The 23,473-nt window shown below is 37.1% G+C and overlaps 1 protein-coding gene across 1 annotated transcript; it reads right to left on the bottom strand.

Annotated features, from left to right (window-relative positions):
- Positions 1-8,400: 8,400 nt before the first annotated feature.
- LOC129753506 (uncharacterized) lies at positions 8,401-10,494 on the bottom strand. Its single transcript, XM_055749325.1, has one exon. It carries the CDS (start codon positions 10,492-10,494, stop codon positions 8,401-8,403), a length of 2,094 nt encoding a protein of 697 aa, XP_055605300.1.
- Positions 10,495-23,473: the final 12,979 nt, after the last annotated feature.

The raw sequence follows: 23,473 nt of genomic DNA, 5'->3' as shown, positions 1-23,473 counted from the left end.
GGTAAACAGGGAAACCCCAAAGAGCATCAATCACTTGCCCCAAATCGATCGAATCTGTGGCTAAGCTTCCATTCCTGAGTCACTTTGCTTTTACGGCTCCTCGAGCATCCAGCATCCAACGACATCCGGTGCCTCGCCAACAATCAACAGCGAAATGCAGTCTTCTCATCGCGCCATGGAGACAAATCCTGTTATATGTTTATGGATATGGTTTATGTAGTATCCGAAGGCTTGCTTTATTCTTCTATGCACAGAGCCGTTTACTAGGAGGCAATAAAAATTCTACTCGTCTATCAGGATATGCGAGAAGGAGGGGGTGAAGCATGTTGTGTATATGGAGAACACCGAATGTTGAAGCGCATAATTTATGACGAACGTGATGAATACGGAATTATTTGAAGATTGATATTCCGGAACATGAAGACGGCGGAAGTTAAAAAAAAACGTTTCGTTCAGGAGAGTGTATTGATCCGCCTTAGAATGGTTTCTGTGGGTTCTACTTCCGTGGAGGGGGTGGGGGGTCAGTTAATCAGAACATTCGCTGATTTCTTTTCAATGACAACAACTACAGCTAACTCAAAACACTCTTCATATTATTCTACTGACGGAAGGTTCTATAGCAGAATGTTTGTAAAACGAATCAATATCGAGGCGGAAGTCTTCATCGCATTGGAATTCAAAATGCTTTATAATTGTACTTTTTTCTTGACGGACGTCGCGTCAGACATTTTCAAATCGAATCAGTATACAGGCGTAAGTCTCCATCGCGCCAAACTACAGACGGAAGTCTGCATCGCGTCAGGTTTTCTCAACCAAATTTTCAACATGCTCAGGCAGAAGTCTACATCGCGCCAAAGTACTGACGGAAGTCTGCATTGCGTCAGACTTCCTTAATCAAATCTCCAATAAAACTAGGCGGAAGTCCACATCGCGATAAACTGCTGACGGAAGTCTGCATCGCATTAGATTCTCTTAATCGAATCTTCAATAAAACTAGGTGGAAGTCCACATTGCACCAAACTGCTGAAGAAAGTCTGCATCGCGTCAGATTTTCTCAATTGAATCTTCAATAAAACCAGGCAAAAGTCCACATCACGCCAAACAACGCATCGCATTAGATTTGCAACCTTATGATTCAACACATCAACCGAAACAGTCTTCAATTATGAAGATACACATTCAAGGATTTTTTTTGGATATTTTCATCCTGTTAGATGATTTATGACAACATATCAATGAACAATATTTTGGGAAAACGTTAGGCATGCGAAATATTATTTGGACTTAGAATAATTAACTTAAATAGCACAAATAGCACTTCTCTGTTTAATAACTCTCATGATCAGTGCTGCAAATTTTCTGAAAGCACGAATGATATTGACTGTGATTTTCTATCAGTGTAAAAAGCTTGAACTGAAATGAATGGAATAGAAAAGTCAACGAATATAAAAGCTTCTGATCGGCTCGGTCATCTTCGTGCTTACGGCAAGCTTTGCGAGTAGGTATGTCTTTCAGTCAGCAGAAAGCTTACTCGTAAACCCGAACTAACTTGTTTCACTCGACTGCTACGAAAGCGTCTTTTGCTTAGGCGTTTCTGTCACTCACTGCTTTCGATCAGTGAATGTAGCTTTAGCATTCAATCAGTGTCAGCGAAAGTTGCTGATAATTTCAGTAGGCATTTGTTTTTGCCATTTTCAAAAATTGTGAAATGGGATTGGAAAAGAAAACACGATTGGAAATTCGCTAAGACTATACGATTATTCAGAGGGGACGGGAAGAGAGATGAATATAAATTTCTTGATGACGACATGGCGAATATCTGACAAATATGACAAAAAATTGACAATTGTGGTCAAAAAATGACAAAATTATGACAAAATGTAATAAATATGGTGAAAAATGACAAAATTATGACAATATTTAGTATGACCAAGATCTGATAAATATGACAAAATTATGGCCTAAAATGACAAAAAATGAACTATAAACTGACAAAAAATTACAAAAACATGACAAAAATCTGACAGATGAGATACAAATTTGACAAAGGCTAAACAAAAAAAATATGAAAAATATTACAAAAATCTGACAAAAATATGTAAAAATTAAGATAGAAATATGACATTAATTTAATAATAAAATGACAAAAATCGACAAACCTTAGTCAAAAATATAACAAATGTGTTAAAAATAAGACAAAATTATGGCATAAATCAGATAAATATGACAAAATCATTTTAAAAAATTTAACAATAAAATGAAAAAACATGGCAAATTTGGTTAAAAATGGCAACATTCTGAAAGATTTGACATTTGTCAGATTTTTATCACTTTATCATAATTTTACATAGTTTGACGACATTTTTGTCTCTTCAAACTCTCATTTTATTGTTATATACAGACCCCGTTCGTTTTTGGCAACACACCTGTAAATTTTATGTTGCCAAAATCGAATGTTGCCAAAATCGAACGGGTTTTTCGTCCCTTTTTTATTTTTGATTTTCATTTCAAATTAATCAAATTGATGTAAAACCTTATATTAGCATAATTTTTTTCAATTTGGCTCAATTATATTAGTTTTAAGCAGTAAAACATGGAAAAATTCAAGTTTAAACTGTTTAAAACTCTTATAATTAAGGCGAATTAAAAAATGTCATGCTAATATTACGTGTAACATGAATTTTGATTAATTTGAAATGAAAAAAAAAAAAAAATAAAAAAGTGACAAAAAATTCGTCGTTTTGGATGTTGCCAAAAACGAACGGATTTTGCTCGGATGTTGCAAAAATCGAATGTTGCCAAAATCGACCGGGGTCTGTATTCGTCATATTTTTACCACGCTTGTCTTATTTTTGAACTTTTTTGACAATATTTCGTCATATTTTTGTTATAGTTGTCACATTTTTTCAGTTGTTATATTTTTGCAAAATTTTGTCATTTTTATAAAAAAAAGTCATATTTTTATATCAAATTTGTCATATTTTCAACAGAGTTGCGTTGGTTTTTTTTTTATTATATTGTAAAATTAAAGTGATATTTGTCAGATTTTTGTATTTTTGTTTTGTCATAATTTTGTCATACTTTTACCATATTTGTCATGTTTTATAATTTTATTGCCAAATTTTTGTCATATTTGTGTCATAATTTTGTTACATTTTTGTCGTAATTTTGTCCCCCACATTCGTCCCACACGCTCCCTCGCCAGCGTTCTTCTCGCCAACCCGAACACTTATTTCTCAACCTTCCCACCTCTACACACTATCAAGTTTTTTTTTATCAAAATCCTTAAAAAATAGGAATCTCAGCAGTAATTATTCAATTTCCGCAAGTCTAGCGCATCGAACAAGCTTTGTCACCATTCAACTAAACTTAATGATAATCGAATTGAGCTTTTTTCACTTTAAGTAATGTTTGCTTGATACTGAAAATGAAGATTGGATAATCTCATGAACCTGCAAAGAGCCTGAATGTATACTGAGCACCGATGTTGCCGATTCGTGAATGAGTATGCAGAGTGCTTTCGGGATTGAGCTTTCTGTTCATTATCAGATGAATGCAAATGGAAATGAACTGAGCGTACACTGCAGTAAATTCAATTGAAAATTGAAAGCTGACACTGATTATTTGCAGCACTGCTCATGATCCGTGGATTCATTGCTTTTAAGCTTCTCTAATCAAAATTTTTGAATTTGTTAACTTTCGATTATATTTTCAGGGCATAATTTTGAAAACTCGTTTATTTTAAAGACATAGTTTATTCTTTTCGGCCGCTCGCAAAAGTTACTATCAAATCATACACACAACTATGAGCTGGATTGGAAGCTTAAAATCGAATCTCGCTTTGTCGCTCGTCCAAGGTTGATTTGACCCCAAACAAACTGACTACCGAAAATATCAAAATGAAGCTCGATTCGCTGATTCTCTGGTTATTTTTGATGGCACTGTATTATTTCTTATATGAAAAAGGCAGTTCTAAAAACGTTTCAAAAGTTCTATAATTTAGTTAACGCACATAATAATTAATTGTGAAAGATAAAACATGATTATGGGTAAAAATCCAAACCACAATTTAAAAGAAAAGCTAGAATATTTCCAACCGTAGCTTAACGTGTACATTGCGAGTTCTTTACATCCAAATTGAAGTTACTCTCTTAAGTACTATGCTATTTATTGAATATGGTTCTTAACTCTTATTTTACGTTCCTAGCAAAATTTAAAGATAAGAATTTCTGCACAAACAAAAACTCTCGGTTAACGATCTATTCAAAACCGAGGAAAATTTTAACTGGTTACTCTCACTTGACGATCTTTACTAAGATTCGCGCATTACTGGTGATTTCTCGTATGCACTTTATTTTAATGATATTAGCATACTTCGCCTAATATTCGAAGCTGATGATTCTCCCCTGAACTGGACTTAAGTCGTAAGCTGACGTACTCTACTGTAAGTGATAAAAAAGACTGGGCTAATTATTTTCGACTGACCTAAACTAACTTTTACGCTGGCCACTTTTTTCAACTGAATCGATGTCCTCGACTAGTAGCTTCTAAAGTTCACTTAATTTCACTTAAATTGAACCGAATCCCTTTACTGAAAACTTTCCTCTGGCTGGATCGAAGTCTCGACTGGCAACCCCGCCTTCACTGGACCAAAGTCATCGGCTGGCAACCCTGTCTTAATTCGATCGAACCCCTCGACTGGAACTTTGCCTCCACTGGACCGAAGTCCTGAACTGGAACGAAGTCCACGACTTGCAACTTTGCCTTTACTGATCCGAAGTCCTCCTAAACTGGACCGAAGTCACCGACTGGAAACTATGCCTCTACTGGAGTGAAATCTTGAACTGGACAGAAGTCTTCGACTGGCTATTTTACTAGACAGAAGTCCTCTTCTGGACCGAAATCAGATGCCTTGATTGGACCGAGGTCCTGAACTGGATCGAAGTCATCGACTGGAAACTTTGTCTCTTCTGGACCGAAGTTATGAACTGGGCCAAAGTCCTCGACTGACAACTTTGCCTTTACTGGACGAAATCCTCGACTGGCAACTTTGCCTTTTCTAGATCGAAGTACTAAAATAGACCAAAGTCCTTAACTGGAAACTTTGCCTTTACTGGACTGAAATCTCGCCTGACAGCTTTGCTTTTACTGGACCGAAGTCCTCGATTTCCAACATTGCCATCACTGGACCAAGGCCCTCGACTGGCAACATTGCCTTTACTAAATAGACCGAAATCTTCAACTGGCAACTTTGCCTCTACTGGATCGAAGTCTTGAACTGGACCGAAATCATCGAGATGCAACTTTGCCTTCACTGGCGGTTCCGTCCTACAAACCCTTTTTTTCAATTTCGTGAAAATGAGGACATACTTACCAATTTCCAAATTATTTACTTCTCTTACATTCGAATTAAATAATCCCTGACTAAATATTTTCATCAAGAGTCCCTAATTATAATTTTCAATTAACTTAAAAATATCACTCGTCGTCATTTCTTAATCGTTCCGACCAGAGATTTCCTCAAAACTAGAGTTTTTTGCATTAAAAGATGCTCATTTAGTTAACAAAATCCTGGAAGGATCGTCATCGTGAAAATATTGGGTTTTAACTAACTACCAGAGCAAATCTCTGATTATCGGGTGACCTGAACAGAGGACTTACCAAACTATTTTTGCAGCTTACCGGAACGCTGACTGCACGAGAACTGACTTTAACGGTTTTCCACCAACTAACATGACAGGTGGTTCGAGAGTCAGTGTCTATATATAATTTTACAGATTTTTGACTATATAAATTTCGGTTTTTTTATTTTGTTTTGAAAAATCATGATAATATTGTAAACTTTAATTGATGTTTTCCAATCTATATACCTATATAAAAAGCAATTTCTGTGGGTTTGTTTGTTTGTTTGCAAATTTGCACACGGAAGTTTTCAGGAATGAACAATCGATTTCAAATATCAAATTTTGTACAAGGGGACAGCAAAAAGGGGCGTCAATATTAATAGTTCATTGTTTTTGCGATGTTGGCCTTATTAAACATAGGATTGAGATGAAAATTTGTACATTGGGGTTTTAGGGGATGGGAAACTGATGTCAGATTTCAAAGTTTGGTTCAGGGGTCGGCTGAAGGGGTCGTCCATATTAACTTTTCTCTGTTTAGCGATATTGTCGTTTTTATGAATCCGATAGAAATGAAATTTTGTGCGTGGGAGTTTCAAGGGCGAGAAATTGATTTCATACATTAAATTAGAGATTGAGGTTGGAAAAGGGTCGTCCATACTGATTGTTCATTGTTTTCGCAATATTGTCGTTATTATGCATCGGGTTGAGATGAAACTATGCACTTGGAGGAGACAAGCAATTAATTTCGGGTATGAAATTTTGGTCGGCGAAAGGGGTCGTCCATATTAACTTTTTTCTGTTTTTTTTTATACTTACGTTGTAATGCATTTCAATGATATGAAATTTTACCCACAGGGATTTGAATAGACGAGCAATCGTTTTTAGGTATCAAAGTTTGTGTAAAGAGTCGACATAGAATCGATTTGAAAATTTATGTACAGGGATGTAGTGATGAAATCAATATGATTTTATGTGTTGAATTTTGGATTATTGTACAACGAAAAGGGAAAATTCTTTTGAACCATCCGCCGTTTTTTGAAATTGTCGTGAAAATTAAACGGGTCAACGTGCTTATTGAATAACGGTATACTAAAAGAAACTGTTATGTCGTTTATGAAGTTTGGTTCTTACCTTATCAATGAGGCTAATCTCAAAGCGAAGGTATTTTTCTTCAGTATTAGGAATATCAAGATTGGATCAAAACAATAACATCTAATCTGAACACATTTTTATACTTTTAGCGAAACGAAGTTCGTACGGGATCAGCTAGTTTAAACATAAAAAAAAACACAATTTTTCATTACTTCAAAATGAAATTGATGCCATTTCCATCACAGAAATTCTGTTTTAAATCACAGATAGTGTTGCAGTTTATATCGACTTTTTTGAACACTTTCGGATGAATTCAGAAGCGCGGATTGACTTTTAAATCGATTTATATTGTCTTCAAAGATATGCCTTTTTATTGTACAACTTTAAAGAATATTCAACTTGAGCTTTTGACTTAACTTTATTTTGTGTTGCGGAGATATATTTGATCACTTCGGTGGTTGGTTTTGACTGCTGATCGTCAGCTGATCGGGTGTTGATCAGCTGTGCCAAAAGAGTATCCAGTCTGCCATAAATTTGCTCTCAAGAGGTTTGTTTGCTCTCGTTTTGCTTCCGCATTATGAGACTCATTAATGTGGCTTAAATTTACGCGTTAACATTACCGGCCCCCCTCAGGGCTTGTGATATAGCTCAGTTGGCAAGTCTGTTGTCTCCTGAGCCGATGTCCGCGAGTTCGAGCCCAAGAGTAAACATCGAACACAGTTGTACCGGATCAGTTTTTCAATAACGATCCGCCAACTGCAACGTTGATAAAGTCGCGAATGCCATAAAGATGGTAAAACGACTATAATCGAAACAAAAAAAAATTACCGGCCCCCTTGATATGCCTAGCATTATCAACGAAATTAAAACTCTACTATATCTACTACTTCTCAAAACAATCCAAAAAAATGATATCACGAAATTAACAAAATGAAAGAAATGCGTTGATTTTCTGCTGAACTCGATCAGTGTCTCACTAGACTGGACATCGTCTTCTTCTTATTCTTCAGAGTGGACTGTATGTTTTCCTCTTCGACCTGGCTGTGGTTGTATGTTGTAGCCTATGCCTTCGATGAAGAAATGCACCGTTGATCCTGGTACACGGCCTCCTAGGCCCATCAACTCTGGAATCAAATGAGAAGGGCTTTTTTACTCAATCAAAAATTATTATTAAAAGATTTCCCTGAAGCGGTGGCTTCGAGCCACCGCGGGTGCTCATTGCGCCGATGCTGCTGCGATTATCGGTGAAGGCCTCATGAAATCTTCTTTGGGAATGGGACGAATTGTGGTGATAGCTTTACTTCATCTGACGACTGCGATGTGGTTGGCACGACTTCCTGCTGATGAAAGGATTGTGTATGCTCTTGAAGGAATAGTATAAAATCACGCAAACTTAACTCCCTCAACCTCCACAAAAATACAAGACGCTCTATCAACTTTCATTCAGCGAGGTAGCGTGCCCTTAGGGATGTGACCGACTTAAAATTCTGGTAGACTTCAACGCTTCGTGGATGAACTCTACGGTATGGACGGTCAGCGACCGCCGTGGGCAAAGACGAGACTATGGAGTATGAACATTTGTTGAGCTTTTTTGACCATATTTTAAAAACAAATAACTTAACTGGACTGCCGAGGCCAATTGACCCCCGCAGGCGCGACGATTGCGCCTCGATGTAGGAGAACTCTAATCTGCCCTTTCTGGTGGTTCAGGATTGTTGCTCCAGATAAGTAGCATGCGATTATTTGTGAGCATGACATCATGCTGAATTGCAGGGGTTTGAACTTGGTTCTCATTGAAAACCTTGCCAGAAACGTTCCATCCCAGCCGTGTATTCTGTAGTACTGGCCCAACGTCGTTTAACTTGTGTTGTCCTTCCAACAAGAGATCGTAGAATATCTCAGCCCCGAGAATTAGATCAATATTGCCGGGATTTTGAAAATCGTGATCTGCAATGTTTAGTCCTGGAGGTATCTTCCAACAAGTGATGTTTAACTTTTTCCCGGGGAGACCAGAGGTTACTTTCGGGAGGACGTGAAATTTCAAAGTAGACCGGTAGTTGGTATACCGCGATCCAATGGAAGCGATTACAGACTGTGTGGAACAGGTAGTTGATTGTCCAATACCGTTGACTGGAAGATGATTTCGATAGCGTTGAAGTTTCAAAGACTGAGAAATTCTTTCAGTCATGAAGCATAGCTGTGATCCTGAATCCAACAAAGCTCGTGCTGGAATGGAATTTCCATATCCATCCTCAATCATAACAACTGCTGTGGACAGCAAAACAGTGCTTGAAAAGTTACTAGGATTTACGGATATGAAAGAACTGTGGCTAGTTGAAGGATTGTCTGTGGTACTTGAGGATGGGTGGTTAATCATGTTCGGATTGTGCGATAGATGTGTCTGGTTCTGGAGAGTGGAATTAGGAAGGATTTCTTCAAAGGGTATCTCTGTTTGGTTCTGTGGTGGCTGTTGATTCGCGTCCTGATTGACTTGCTGTTGAACTCGTAACTGCTCTAAATTGGACTGTGATACAACAGGACCAGCATGCAGGAGGGTGTGATGGCCTCTTCCGCAGATCTGACAGGATCCCTTAACACAAAATCTCGCGATGTGACCTGGCGAGAGACAATTGAGGCACAATGATTTCTTCTTAACCAAATCAACACGATCGGACACCTTCATTTGTGTAAACTTTTGACACTTAAACACTGAGTGTATAGACTCAGCACAGAAAGGACAGGCAAACTTATACTCGAGACTGGTATGACTGAGTGCCGGAAAACTAAATTGCTTTTTCAGTTCCCCTTGACTTGAATTAGTTAATGAAAGATTACGGAGCACCATACACCTTGACTTCAGGAATTCAATCAACTGCGGATATGTTGGAACCTCCTTCGAGTTGTAGTGGCATTCCCAGTGATGTAAAGTAGCAGAATTCAAACGCTGGCACAACATATGCTGAAGAATGGTGGTCATCCCATCAGTTTCCACACCGACCTTGTGGAGCATCATCAGCGTTGTCTCAAAATCCTTCACCACTCGGTGGAGCTGTTCATAGGATTCCTCTTCCATGGGGTAGACAAAGAACAAAACGTCGAGGTAGGATTTCACTAAAAGCTTTTTGTTCTCAAAGGAATTGTGGAGAGCTTGCCATGCAATGCTGTAGTTAGCCGATGTCAACTCAATTGAACTTATTTCTACCAATGCGTCACCTGTCAACGACGTTCGGAGATAGGTAAACTTGTCGATGTCGGAAAGATGATGGTTGTTGTGGATCGTGCTGGAGAATGTATCCCGGAAGGTGATCCAATCCTGAAGCCTTCCGCTAAATGTTGGCAACTTCAATTCAGGGAGTTTGATTCTGGGTTGTGAAACGGATGCTTGAATTGACCTTTGAGTGCTGGCACCGGAACCACTTTCGGCTGCTTCCAGCACACCCAAACAGTGTTTAATGTCGAAGAAACGATTCTCGAAGTTCTTGATGATGCGCATATTGACTTCTTCACGTTCGCTGATTCTCATCGCACGTTCAAGGGCCGCCTGTTCCTCGTCGCCTTGAATGCAAACGTCCATTTCCGCATCGTCAGTTATCACCTCAATGTTCTCCCGCACACGAAAAAATTTATCGTACAGTTCGTCCAATTTCTGCATGCGGAATTTTAAGGATATGAAATCTCGCTCTGCTTGGTAACCGTTCGCAAAATCCTGGATGTTGTCCATTAAACTTCTCAGGTTCCTTTCCTGCTTCACCAGGTGTCGTAAGTCCTCTCGAGGCATGGTAGTTATCCGGGCACGCACAACCACAGGATAAACTCAACACCACTGCACTGCACGGTATCACGAGCCCACAGAACAGCACTGTTAACGACGATGTTTCACGATTAACAACCAACCAACAGAATGTCCGATGATCGAATTTAACCGACTCTCGCAAAATGATTAACCCAGCATGCACAATTACCTTCATTAAATTTGGTTCCCGCATAAATAAGGATTGTATCCATACGTTTTCTGTAATAGTATAACGACGATTTGACGAAGTGTAGAAAAATGTTAAACGAACGATTAATACAACATTAAAATACATTGCTCTAAACGTGAATTCCGAATTGACAGTATTTTAAATATGTCGTTAGGTTATGTAATTGTTAAAAACTGTTAAGAACTTTGTATGGAGATACCGTTCTGTAAACAGTCAGCTTAAAGTTCATGAAACACTAACGCATATAGTTTTCATGTCATTGAACTGTTAAATGAATAAATCGATACGCCGCTAATAAATAACAATTTGTCAGACTGTTGAGTGAACGTTTAGAAAACTGTTAGAGCAATAAGAAAAAAGATTATACAAACCGTTTGTACTAAAATAACTGTTCATTTGATGGGGTCCAGTTTAAAGTAACCATTAGAAAAACTATAAGATCAAAAGGTTCAAATGTTTGCGTGACGATAACTTGAATGCCCATTCAACGCCAACGAGTAATGCTGATAAATCATTGCACTGTTTGCAATTCCTTGTAATACCATAAACTGTACCTAATTCAAATGATCAAATTGTTTATTTTTCACGCTAACCTTTTCAATCCCTCTATAATTTCAAATTCATCAAATGGACGGAGGTTTTTCGAATGAAATGATTTAAGAGGATGTTAATTACACAACAATTTTATTAAAAGCACTTTAATTCAAGTTCATTGTACTTCGATGTAACTTTAAAAGTCATAAACAACAACAATGTCAAATCTTCGTTAAAATACATTTATATTGCAAATCACTTTCCATCTTATGGTCGTCGAGCCCTACGGAGGTTCGAAATTTTGTTCGCAATGTATTTTTTTATTTTGGTTATTTGCGAAGCTTTCCTTATTTGCAGGACATTATGAGAGCCCACACGGAGAGCTGTTCTTTCTGCTACTTTATCTGTAAAAAAGTAATTTTATAAGATTTTCATTTCAGTTTGAATCATAATGAATATTTACCGCAAATGAACTCCAATAATTTGGGCTCAATTTTCTCGCTTGCAGGATATTTCAATGATCCGTCTGCGTTTTTAACATTTAGAAAACGATGAGATGGAAGGCCCGACACGCTCATTTTCTTCAAACGTTCTGCGCTTAACAGATGAATCGCAATGTAGCTAGCGAAAATGCTATCTGTCGCCGCCCGCTGGTTGTATTCTTCGATTTCCGAAGAGGAAATTTGGAAGCTGTCGTGTTCGGTGAACTGCACCTGTAATGAGATGTTATGATTTATAATTAAAACGACATTAAGAATCCTGAATAAAGCTGTTTGAATGGCTATTTTGGTCCTCCCCAACAACAGCAGCAACAAAGCAAGATGCATCAGGCAGACAGCATCCGATCATCAATCAGTAAATGAATGAGTGAGTGAGTGAGTGAGCAAGAAATGTTATTGAGTGAAAAAAGAAACTGAAAATCAGGTAGCTTCTCGATCAGTTGAGATTTATTTCCATCTGGAGAAGGAACGTCGCTCTTTCAAATTTTATTTCTTTGATTCTCGGAGCAGCTTTCGCTGTTGAAAACAGTGTCTCTCATGTGAATTGAGTGATTTTCGGAACACTGGTATACTGCCGTTCGAAGCAAGAATGTCCCATGTGACTTTTGGGTCATTTTTACTTTTCTGCTGGAAACGGTCTCTTTTAGTCACATTTTCGTAGATGACGGAAAGAATTAAAGAAACATAAGCTATCAAAGAACGAAAGAACATAAGCCGTAAATATCATGAATTTTTCGAAAAAGATACAACAAGTACCAAAGATGTACCAAACGATTTCATAACATCAGTATTGGTCTCTTTTAGTGTTAACTTTCGAATAAAAACACAAACAAGTATACTTTGTTCTGTACGAAATTTTCATCAAGGTGGTTGTCTCTATGTTGATAGTTCTACGCAAGAATGTCACACTAGAGAAAATTCTATGAAAAATGCAAATTTTATCAAAAAATTGTCTTAAGATGAGTTCAAAATGTTGAATTTAATGTTATTCACTGAAAAGAACACTAAAATAGAGGGCAGAGGAGGAGCGAGAAGCCTTGAGTGTTTTATTCAGAGAAATTTTCACTAAACACTTTTCGGTAGGCACTACTTACAGGATCAATACTCAACTATACATTTTTATAAACAAAAAGGAACGTATTTCTCAAACTACGGTTTAGCATGAGTTTTTGGGAAAGAAATAAACTACGCAAGCTTTTAAAATGATAGAAAAATTATAGCCAGTTTTTCGTAGCACTAGCATCGGCATGCGTTCTGATTCTACGCAAAAGTGTCACACGGAGCATTTTTGGCTCTAATTTGCTGTTTTTTTGTAGGAAATGTAATTTTTTTGGCAAAAAACATTGTAAAATGATTTAACTTGAACTGTTTAGGGGAGATGAGGGCATAACGAGCACCCGAGGCATAATGAGAACTACGCTTTTCTACGAAAGTGCGTATTTTCTTAAATAAATTTTCATGAGGATTTGTTTCGTACTTCCTATAGTATTAATTTTTCACAAAAAAAAGGAATCTCCTTATCATCTTTACAGAGATATTTAAAAAAACTAGCTTGGTTCTCAAGTTACGAAAAAATTATAATTTTTGAGCACCACGAAATAAGCTCTTATGATCTTAAAATAACCTTGATCTATAATGTACGCACTGCAACATGATGTTCACATTGTTTCTCAATTTTTACCATCATAAAATTTTTGATTTTTCATTTTTATCAATTTTAAAACACGTTTTTACTGAAATTTGTTGACTAGGGGCATATAGAGCACCATATTATCGAGGCATAATGAGCATTTTCTGCCGTAGAATCTAGCAGCGAATTAAAATTGATTTATAGCGCCACACCTTGACTAGTTTTCATCCGACAATTTAGCCTATTGGTAAGGTGTCGGAGAGGTTATCAAAAGACTAGAGTTAGATTTCTGTTCGAGGTGATTTTTTTCCATTCACAATTCATGATCGATTTTTTAATTGTTACATTATACGGCTAGTAGCATCATCCTCCGAACAAAGCACATAATGTATGAGCGTGCGTGAATTGTTTGTATTCTACAAACAGACCTAGATTATTTTGTTATTGCTTTGTTTGATGAATCTACGACTCACCTGACTTCATCGAATTGAATTCGCTGCTAGATTCCCCGGCAAAAACGCACATCTTGCTCTGATTAATGGTGCTCATACTGCCTCAGGGGGGGTTCTCATTATGCCTCCACAGTGGCTGGTTTTCAGCTTTTGGCAAATTTTTTTAAAATGCATTTTTTAACGTTTTCATCTAGTTTTTCACTTCTCAGCCCGTTAGGGAATAGGCTTTTCAAGTGTCTGAACACGAAACAATAATGTTACCTTCATATTATAGCTATTTTCTATGGTTAAATAACCGTTTTCCTTAAGGTGGCCATTATGCCCCCATCTCCCCTACTACGAAAAAACTGTCGGTGAAATTTTAGTTCGAGAGAAAAATTGGAAATATAGCTGATATTTCAATCTCGTTTTTCTCGTTTGCACGTTTTTCCACATGGGACAATCTTGCTTAGAACGGCAGTATAATGTATAAAAATCGGGAGTATGACATTTGGCATAAAGTCATTTGGCATAATGCCTTTTGGCATAAAAGCCATTTGGCATAAAGCCATTTGGCATAATGCCCTTTGGCATAAAGGTCATTTGGCATAAAGGCCATTTGGCATAAAGTCATTTGGCTTAAATTTATCTTTTCATGTGGTCTCGTTGAGATTCAATTTTCGGACAAAGTTGCGAGTTTTCTTTTCCTAAGTTTTGCGACACTGCCGCAAACATCGAGGATGCAGGGGGTGAGGCGGCCCAAAGCCGAGGTGGCTGCCGACCCGCCGTCGGAAGCGGCGGCCTTATTACATTGGTCTAGGTCTACTGAGGCCTCCTAGGTTTATGTGAAAGCTAGGGGTGATCCCTTAGCCCCGACCGCCGCGCGATAGCGCGAAGGACAATATTTCATAAAGTAAGGTTTTTAGACCTAAGCTGAAACCGACTACTCACGCTGCGCGTTCGAACTTCCATGAAGTATTATCCTTCGCGCGGCCGTCGGGGCTAAGGGATCACCCCTAGCTTTCACACAAATCTAGCAGGCCCCAGTAGACCAATGCAATAAGGCCGCCGCTTCCGACGGCGGGTCGGCAGCCACCTCGGCTTTGGGCCGCCTCACCCCCTGCATCCTCGATGTTTGCGGCAGTGTCGCAAACTTAGGAAAAGGAAACTCGCAACTTTTTCCGAAAATTGAATCTCAACGAGACCATATGAAAAGATAAATTTAAGCCAAATGACTTTATGCCAAATGGCCTTCATGCCAAATGACCTTTATGCCAAAGGGCATTATGCCAAAGGGCATTATGCCAAATGGCTTTATGCCAAATATCATACTCCCGATGCGGCAAATGGCTTTATGCCAAATGTCATACTCCCATTAAAATCACAGTTCATGCTAAATGTTAAATTTTTCTTCAAAAAAATAAAAAGGAACTTTTCTATTTTTACCTGAGAGATGTTTCGCAGCTCCTTCAAATTTCGAAGTTCTTTGGAAGTGCTAAGTGAATATTCATCACTTTCTGCCTTTTCTTTTTCAAGCCTCGCCAATTTTTTTTAAAGTTTAGTAAGCCTGGTCTTTTGCTTTGAAAATCTGTCCTGCAGTATTTTATATTTGGCTTTCCAATCGATCTCTTCTGGGATGCTGTTTTGAATGAAGCTGGTGGATGCAACGTCATTATACGACCTGTTACTGACTGGTGTTGGTGCTGGCTGGCTGGTACTGGTACAAGCTACATCATCCCTCAAAGCCATGACGGGAGGTGTAACGGGTGTTATCGTGCTTTCTTCTTTTAACCATTCGGTATTTTCATATATGATTTCTGATCCTTTGTCCAAAACCTGAGCTTCTTGGGTGAAACTTATTTCAAACACAGCTTCAGCAGGTATCTCCACCATGTTTGACAAAGATTGTTGAGAAACAAGTAAAGGATCTCTGGATAAATGCTCTGACGAATTGTTTGATTGGCAAGGTGAGATGTATGCCAATCCTGATGTGCTTAAATTTATGCCTTTTTCAGACAGTCTTCTTCTCAACATTTGTTGTAAGTCGCTTTCTTGCATCGGGTAATCTAAAATTATCGAAAAAAAGCAACGTTAATTATAAAAACCTAAAAACATTAGACAACACGCAGCGAAATTTTTTTTTTTCGTACAAAGGATTGCCAAAGAGTCCCTCAAATCAACCGGTCGCAAGTAAAGTTCCATCCAAAATTTTTAAAAAAGTTCATGGTACTATTAGTAGGGCATCTTCAATGATGTGTGTGTAATTTATGTTGCAACACACGAGATTCGATTTTATCCAAAATATACTTTTTTTCAGAAAAAAACAAGTACTTTTCCAAACTTTTTATGATCAGAATGCTGAATAAAGCTAAACTGTATTGAATGAAGGAGAGAAAATTGAAAAAATATGTAAATATCAAGTAGGGGGAAGTCGTCTATGGCCGGACAACATAGATTTTTCGAAAACACAATATATCCTAATAATGTTTTATTCTGGTTTGTCAAAAAAACTTCAATGACTGGACGTTTATTATTGGAAAACACATACTCACAAGACCTGTGCAAGTGATTTCAGTCATTTTGCCACGTTTTTTTTGCCACAAGTGACAACTTTGGTGAAGTAATTCATAGTGTCCGGCCATAGATAACACTTTTTGAAATGGGTGAAAACTAACATGAAATGATTTCTCTTACCACCTGGATATGTTGTAAATTTTTTTTTTCTAATATAGTTAAGTGATCATAATATTGATGTTCTACAAATCAGTAGAGGAACCAATATTTACAAAAATCTATTTTTTTAGTTATTGCTTAAAAACCTTAAGTGTCCGGTAGTAGACAACTTCCCCCTATGTATAAAGCGGTCGACCGGGGATCCCTATACTTACCCAAGGAAGGGGTTGGAGACAAAAATTTTAGATTTGTGCAAATAAACTCTTTCTTCTTAATTTTTAACCGTCGTTTCTTTTCCTAACTGGTTGTTTCGAATGTAAGGATTGTTTCAATGTAGAGTTTTTCGTCAAGCGCCAGCTAGTTGACGACAAATTTACGATTGAAAAAGATGCACATCAACTCTACATCGTAATCAAAAAAAGAAGATAAGTAGCAAACAATCGTAAACAAACGAAATCGATTTTGGCTCCTTAAAACCTAAAGGTATGAGCCGTTTCAAATAAATTGTTAAAAAAAATTAAAAAAAAGAAAATTAACAAAAAGTCACCGTAAATATCTGCTATTGTCGGAACCGTATCTCTTTTACAGTTATTGGATAGATTACAAGTAAATTTAACATTTTGCATGAAAAATTTGAAAAAGTTTACAGCGCTGTTTTAATAGCCATCGTCCCCACTTACCCCGGTGGTTAATTTCACAGTAAAACTGAGGATTTCGAATTTTAACAAGATACATAAATTTCTCAAGACCTCATTAATTGAAATTTGGATTTGATTTGAATCATATTATTGGTAGCCATCTAGTTTCTAACATCTAAATTGATTATGTTATTTCATAGTTAATGTTTTCAATTGTATTAAATAATATTGTTTAATATTATATTATATTTATAATATTTTGGCCATCCCATGGTGGTGAGGTTGGTAAAATATACCGGAATTCATTTTAGGACCGATGCACTGACGCATCTGTGAATTAGTTTGGAAAAAGCCCTCATAAACGGGACAAGTGCAAATTTAGAAATTTTTTCACAGAAGTACCGTTGCTTTTTACCAACATTTTTTAATTTTTCACTTTCAACGGGAATTTGTTGAGAACTATTTTACTGATACAACGAACGATAAGATATATTTTTTGAAAATATACATTTTTTTAAGGACATAGGAAAGTTGATAGAAGTTGAAGTGAAAGTTTAAGGAACACTCACCTGGCAATCTGTTCTCACATTGGGAATCCTGATCGCTGATCACTATTTTACCGGATCTACAGGCAGCACTCAAAAATGGCGGCTTCCTGAGTGCTGCCTTTTTTCCACCCTTTCGCCGGAAACCTGAAAATAAACTTTATTAGAATGTACATTGATAAAAATATATATGCATACATACCGGGATTTTTAGTTTTAACAGTAGCACCCAAATTCGGATCCATTTTAGCTGTGATTTCTTTATTTTCCGTCCTCGCACTTCTCCTCTAACTTTGGTGCAATGGACGCCAAGACAGCCAAGACAGCAATCTTGTTGGTTTTTCAGTTTGATGGCAGCAATCTTGCACGCGTTCAAGCGCAAGCAGAGGTGCCAGGTGTTGTGATTTTTCAGGATTTGTCTTATGAGAGAACATCTTAATTTAAAAAAAACGCTTGAATTGTCCTGATTTTTGAAAAATGTTCTGTAAATGTCCTGATTTTTGTAAAAATATCTAAATTATAACTAAATTTATACTTAAATTATGAGAACATCAAACAAATCAGTTATTAAATAATTGTACCGATGATAATCTTTGGTTCAGGTGATTTTAACCACCTGGTACCCTGAGCTCCAGCCAAATAACAGAGGCAATTGAAGTTAGCACTACTACATGCGCATAATGATATATTTAAAATACAGTAGATCATGAATTTACGATTCAAGCAATAGATTTTACAATTTCAATAATCGTTTGCTAAACGTTTTTTACTTTCGTTTGAAAAATAAGTCATGCCAAATAGATTTGAACACTGTAAACCCGTGAAAATGTGTATTTGATCAATTTCATTCTATAAGTCTAGTTTGCGGACACAAGAGTACCTCAATTTTGTGTTTATTTAAGCCAATTGAGGCTCTATATTGAATTAAGAATGAAATCCGCTATATAAATTTAAAAAAAACTGATGTAACAATGTCTCTTTGTTTTCAAGCTTAACATTATGATTCCACATTTCGTTTAATATACCGCAAAATTGAGTACATTCACTGGTTTACCATTAACCCACCAAGTGTTTCTCCCGCAATTGTACTGAATCATTCTCCGGTAGTTGTGTAGTGGTGATAATTATTTATCTATGGTGCGTGTGGCATATAGGAGGATTTGCGCATTTGTACCATTGTAATCGATTCGAATCGCTGATCAGCAAACATAAAAATAATTCCTCTACCTCGTAAATTAATATTCGAAATGATGCGTAGCCCGCGGATGAGTTATATATTCTTCGAAGATTCACTACGCAGAAGAGTTCTACGAAAGGTGAGTGAAAATATTCAACTAAAATAAATGTAGTTTCATGGCTTTTAAGACGTTTCAGAAACGGGGCAAACTCAATGAATCGTCAACCGTTCCTTCCTCATCGCTTATCCGAGGCCGTAAAACAGAGATCCAGGAATGTTCCGGGTTGGATTTACTGCCTACACCTGGAGCAAAAACTTGCTCAGAACTCGTAAGTGCAGTTTTTTGACGTAGAATTACGTCTTACGGCAACACTATAGGGGGGCAAATTGAAATCCGCGAACGAATCTTGCGTCACGAAAAACGCCTCTTTCAGAGACATCTTTCTTAAAAGACATACCAAGCCTGCTTAACGTTGATTGGCTATTCGAAAATGAAAAAAAACTAGGACGCCCCGCCCCTTGACCAGCGTTCCCACATTTTAATCTGTATTTTCGAGCCAAAAAATCTTTTTAATCTGTATAAAATCTCAAAAATCTGTATTGAAATCTGTATCAAAAATTTTCATACCAGATACTTACGCTGAACTATGGTGACATTTTTATAAGGCGTAGTGCACTCATTTGGACTACGCTGCTCATTACTGCGGGCTGCTATTTGTGCGACATGTCAAACCATAGTGTTATACCTGATATTTTGTATACGCGAACCGTTTTTGGTTTAACTTTGTCCGATTAACTGTAACGGACAAAATATATGTCCGCTATGTGTGAAAATTAAGGTCCCGCAAAGTTTTAGGTCGATGTATTCAATTTAATATAACGATCTGTGTGCTTCTGGGGTTTAACAAACAATTGGGATTTGAACATTCTGCCTATAGTCTTTACCATTAAAAGTTACATTTCCTATAATGTAATGACCAATTTTGGTATATGATTCTTAAATACAGGTCTTAAAACTTTCTTTAATTCTTTGCATGTTGTTTTGCATTGTAACGGTTCCGAACTCTAATCTGGAAGTTTTGTCTTATTTGCAAGCGTAATAATTGATGGATAATTGAATCGATTGAATCATCAAAGTAGATTATTATTGATTGACTCGAAGTATAATCAAAATATCTTGGAAAATCTCTGATTTTCTGAAAATCTGTATGAAATCTGTATAAATTTCCAATTATCTGTAATCTGTATATACAGATTCTGTATTACAAAATGTCAAAAAAATCTGTATATTTACAGAAAAATCTGTATATGTGGTAACGCTGCCCTTGACGATTTTTGTTTTCTCCAGCCAACGAAAGTTATAAAAGAAGGAGTCGACTAACTGTTTGGTTCATTTGTTAAGAGAAACTCAAACTGGACACATGTGCAGCAGCAGAGATGGACAACAGCGCGCCGGAAAAAATTAAGAAAGCAGAGATGATATCACACACACACACACACACACACACACACACACACACACACACACACACACACACACACACACACACACACACACACACACACACACACACACACACACACACACACACACACACACACACACACACACACACACACACACACACACACACACACACACACACACACACACACACACACACACACACACACACACACACACACACACACACACACAAACACACACAACACACGCGCACACCTCCCATCACAACCTCCCATGGAACATCACCCACCAGCCGCCGCCCTCTTTCCACATCACCCATCATACTTCCCATTCCCATCCTTCGCTCACAATCCACCCATCGCACACCACCCACCCATCGCAAACCATCAACCCATCGCACACTACCACCCACCCTACCTCACAACCCATCGCACATTACAACCCACCCAACCTCACCACCCATCGCACACGTCTACACACCTATCTCACACCACCCACACCCGTCCATACCGCCCACTCAACGCACACGACTACCAATAATTTAAAAAGCTCAAGAACAACTCTTTGAAAGTTTATGGCCCTGAAAAGGGCCGTTTGTAATTTTTGGACGAAATGAAATGGTTAATCTAATTTTTTTTTTTTTTTTTTTTTGGATTTTAAACCAATGGTTAATCTAATGCTTTCTCCGGAATCCTAGGTAGGAGATCAACATTTTAAGTTAGTGATTGCAATGTGATCTGAAGGGAAATGAAAACATAATACTGATTCCAACGAGACGCATGAGGCTAAACAGTTCGAGAGCTTTTGCACTGAGTCAAGCGTTTAGATCAAAGCAGTCATTGAAAGCTATTCTCGCAAGCGTTTGATACAAAGCTCGTGTGTTGATAACATTATTTGCATAACTACCGGGCGCAATAATTTCGACGACATCGGCTTTGTTTCTGCTTATACTTATATTTAATTCGCCTTTTGTTATGCAGTTAAATAAGCTGCATACTATCTATAGGGGAGAGTGGGGATACTTGATCCCCTTTTCTTATTTTCACCATATCTTTTTGGAAAAATTTAGGAACTTGCCGTCTTTGACATTTTCTGACAGCTTGTAACTTCAAGTTTCTATGCTCCAAAAATTAGAACGATACTTGAACCCGTTGATGAACTAGAAGTATTTTCGTGGGAGTAGAAAAATTGCAATTTTTCTGAAGTTAGGGGAGACTTGATCCCCTATTGAAGGAGACTTGATCTTTTATTCAGGAAGCCCTAATCCTTGTATAAAAATCAAACAAAACCCCAAGATAGACTATAGATAGACCAAGAGTTGACTATTTTGGTCATGTTTGTTCTCATTTCACAATTTATAGCAGACATAAGAAGAAAATTCTATAACTTTGTCTCAACGCTAATAACATTGCATACTTCAAGGCGCTATTTTTTTATAATTAAGAGAAAATCAATTATTTTTGCTCTTTTCTTCAGACAATTGTTTGATAAATATTAGTTTTTGGATAAATATAAGTAATTTCGTAATCAGCAATCATAACGATCAATTCAGAAGAAGAATATGCCGTTTGGAAGGGGGATCAATTGTACCCAACTCTAGGGGATCAATTGTACCCATAATCAACATTTTAGAAAACTTTATCTGAAAAAAGTTGAGAGTTTTCCATTACTTTGAAAATATGGCATTATGAAGTTCATTTAACGTTCGAACGATTGAGGGATTGGAACAAATATTTTTTTCATAATTTTCCCATGTAAGAAACATTTTAAAGTGATGAAAAAAGATCTTCAAGTTACATTTTGTGAAATTTTTCAAACAAAGTTCAATTACTCCAACAATTATTTTGTTTAAATTTTTTAAACTACAAGCATTGTTATTTTGCTCATTTTGGCACATTTTTCTAGAACATTTGATCTTTGTAAGACATTCCAGTTTCGAGATATAGCTAAGGAATCAAGTATCCCCAGGGATCAAGTATCCTCATTCTCCCCTATGGGTCGTTTTAGACCATTAATAGGTATTAAAACGACAATTTAGGGAAGACTGACTTTTCTTGAAGATCATTTCCTTCAAAAATTCGACATACTTTATTCTAGGATGCTAATTTAAGACGAAAACACATTGACACAAGACAGGCTGTCGTAATTCTACGTGAACTTATCGGTCGTTTCTTATATACAACCTCTGTAACTTTTTTCCATTAAATTTATCGTGAGCCAAAAATTTTTTTCATTTCATCTGGAGTGTGCAAAACTTTACCAACAGAATGGTTTTTCGGTAACAGTGCCTCCGTCATCGCTTCTTCAAACCCGGAGCAACGAGATCAAAACAAAAGAGATTTTTCACCTAAACGTATCATCACTCACGTTTCCTTCATCATCGTCTCTCCAAACATTCGACGCAGACATCCATACATACGCCGGAACGGAATTATTCCCTGCACTTGAGGAAAACATTTGCTCGGAACTCGTAAGTTTTTTTCACCGGTTGTATTTACTATGCTTATCAAACGTCACTTATTTCCTGTAGGAAGAATTAGATGTTGACCAATGTTCTAATATTCGCAACATAATGTGGCCCCAGTTGATCGATACGGTTGAATCACACGATATTACTGAGTCGGAGGTGGAACATTTTGAAAACTCTTCGAACAATATGTTTGAGACACATGTAAGTTTTAATATTGAAATGGGATCAGGAGGTAAAGAAACGAAATGGTGATATGAAAAAAAAATTAAAATGATTAAAACACTTGTAAGGTCAAGTTTAAATACGGTAGACCGTGGTTGAATTAAAAGTAATCTTTCGCTAGGTTTGGTTCAGTTGAATCATTCAACCAAGTAGGCTCACAACACAATAGACTGAACCCGAAATTAAAATGTGGAATCTGCATGTGAAACTCAAATCTAAATCTGAAACTGAATCTTAAATGTTAATTCAAATCGGAATCTGAAGTCTAAATCTGAAATCTCAATTTATCGGGAATCTAAATATGACTCTGATATTTTAATCTAAAATCTGAATATAAAGCTGAAATTTGAACCTGAATCTGAGTCATAAATCTGAAAGCTACATCTAAAATCAATCTAACTCGAAAATCTGGATGTTAAATCTGTCTAAAATTAGTTTAAGAAATTTTATTATGAAATCAGAATCTGAAATTTCAACTTGAAACTG

The sequence above is a fragment of the Uranotaenia lowii genome, chromosome 3, assembly GCF_029784155.1.
Source record: "Uranotaenia lowii strain MFRU-FL chromosome 3, ASM2978415v1, whole genome shotgun sequence".
NCBI classification, from domain to species: domain Eukaryota; kingdom Metazoa; phylum Arthropoda; class Insecta; order Diptera; family Culicidae; genus Uranotaenia; species Uranotaenia lowii.
This window is presented reverse-complemented; position numbering and strand designations above follow the sequence as displayed.

Coding starts and splice junctions, on each gene's coding strand:
- LOC129753506 (XM_055749325.1), bottom strand. CDS start 10,494: ATGCCTCGAGAGGACTTACGACACCTGGTGAAGCAGGAAAGGAACCTG.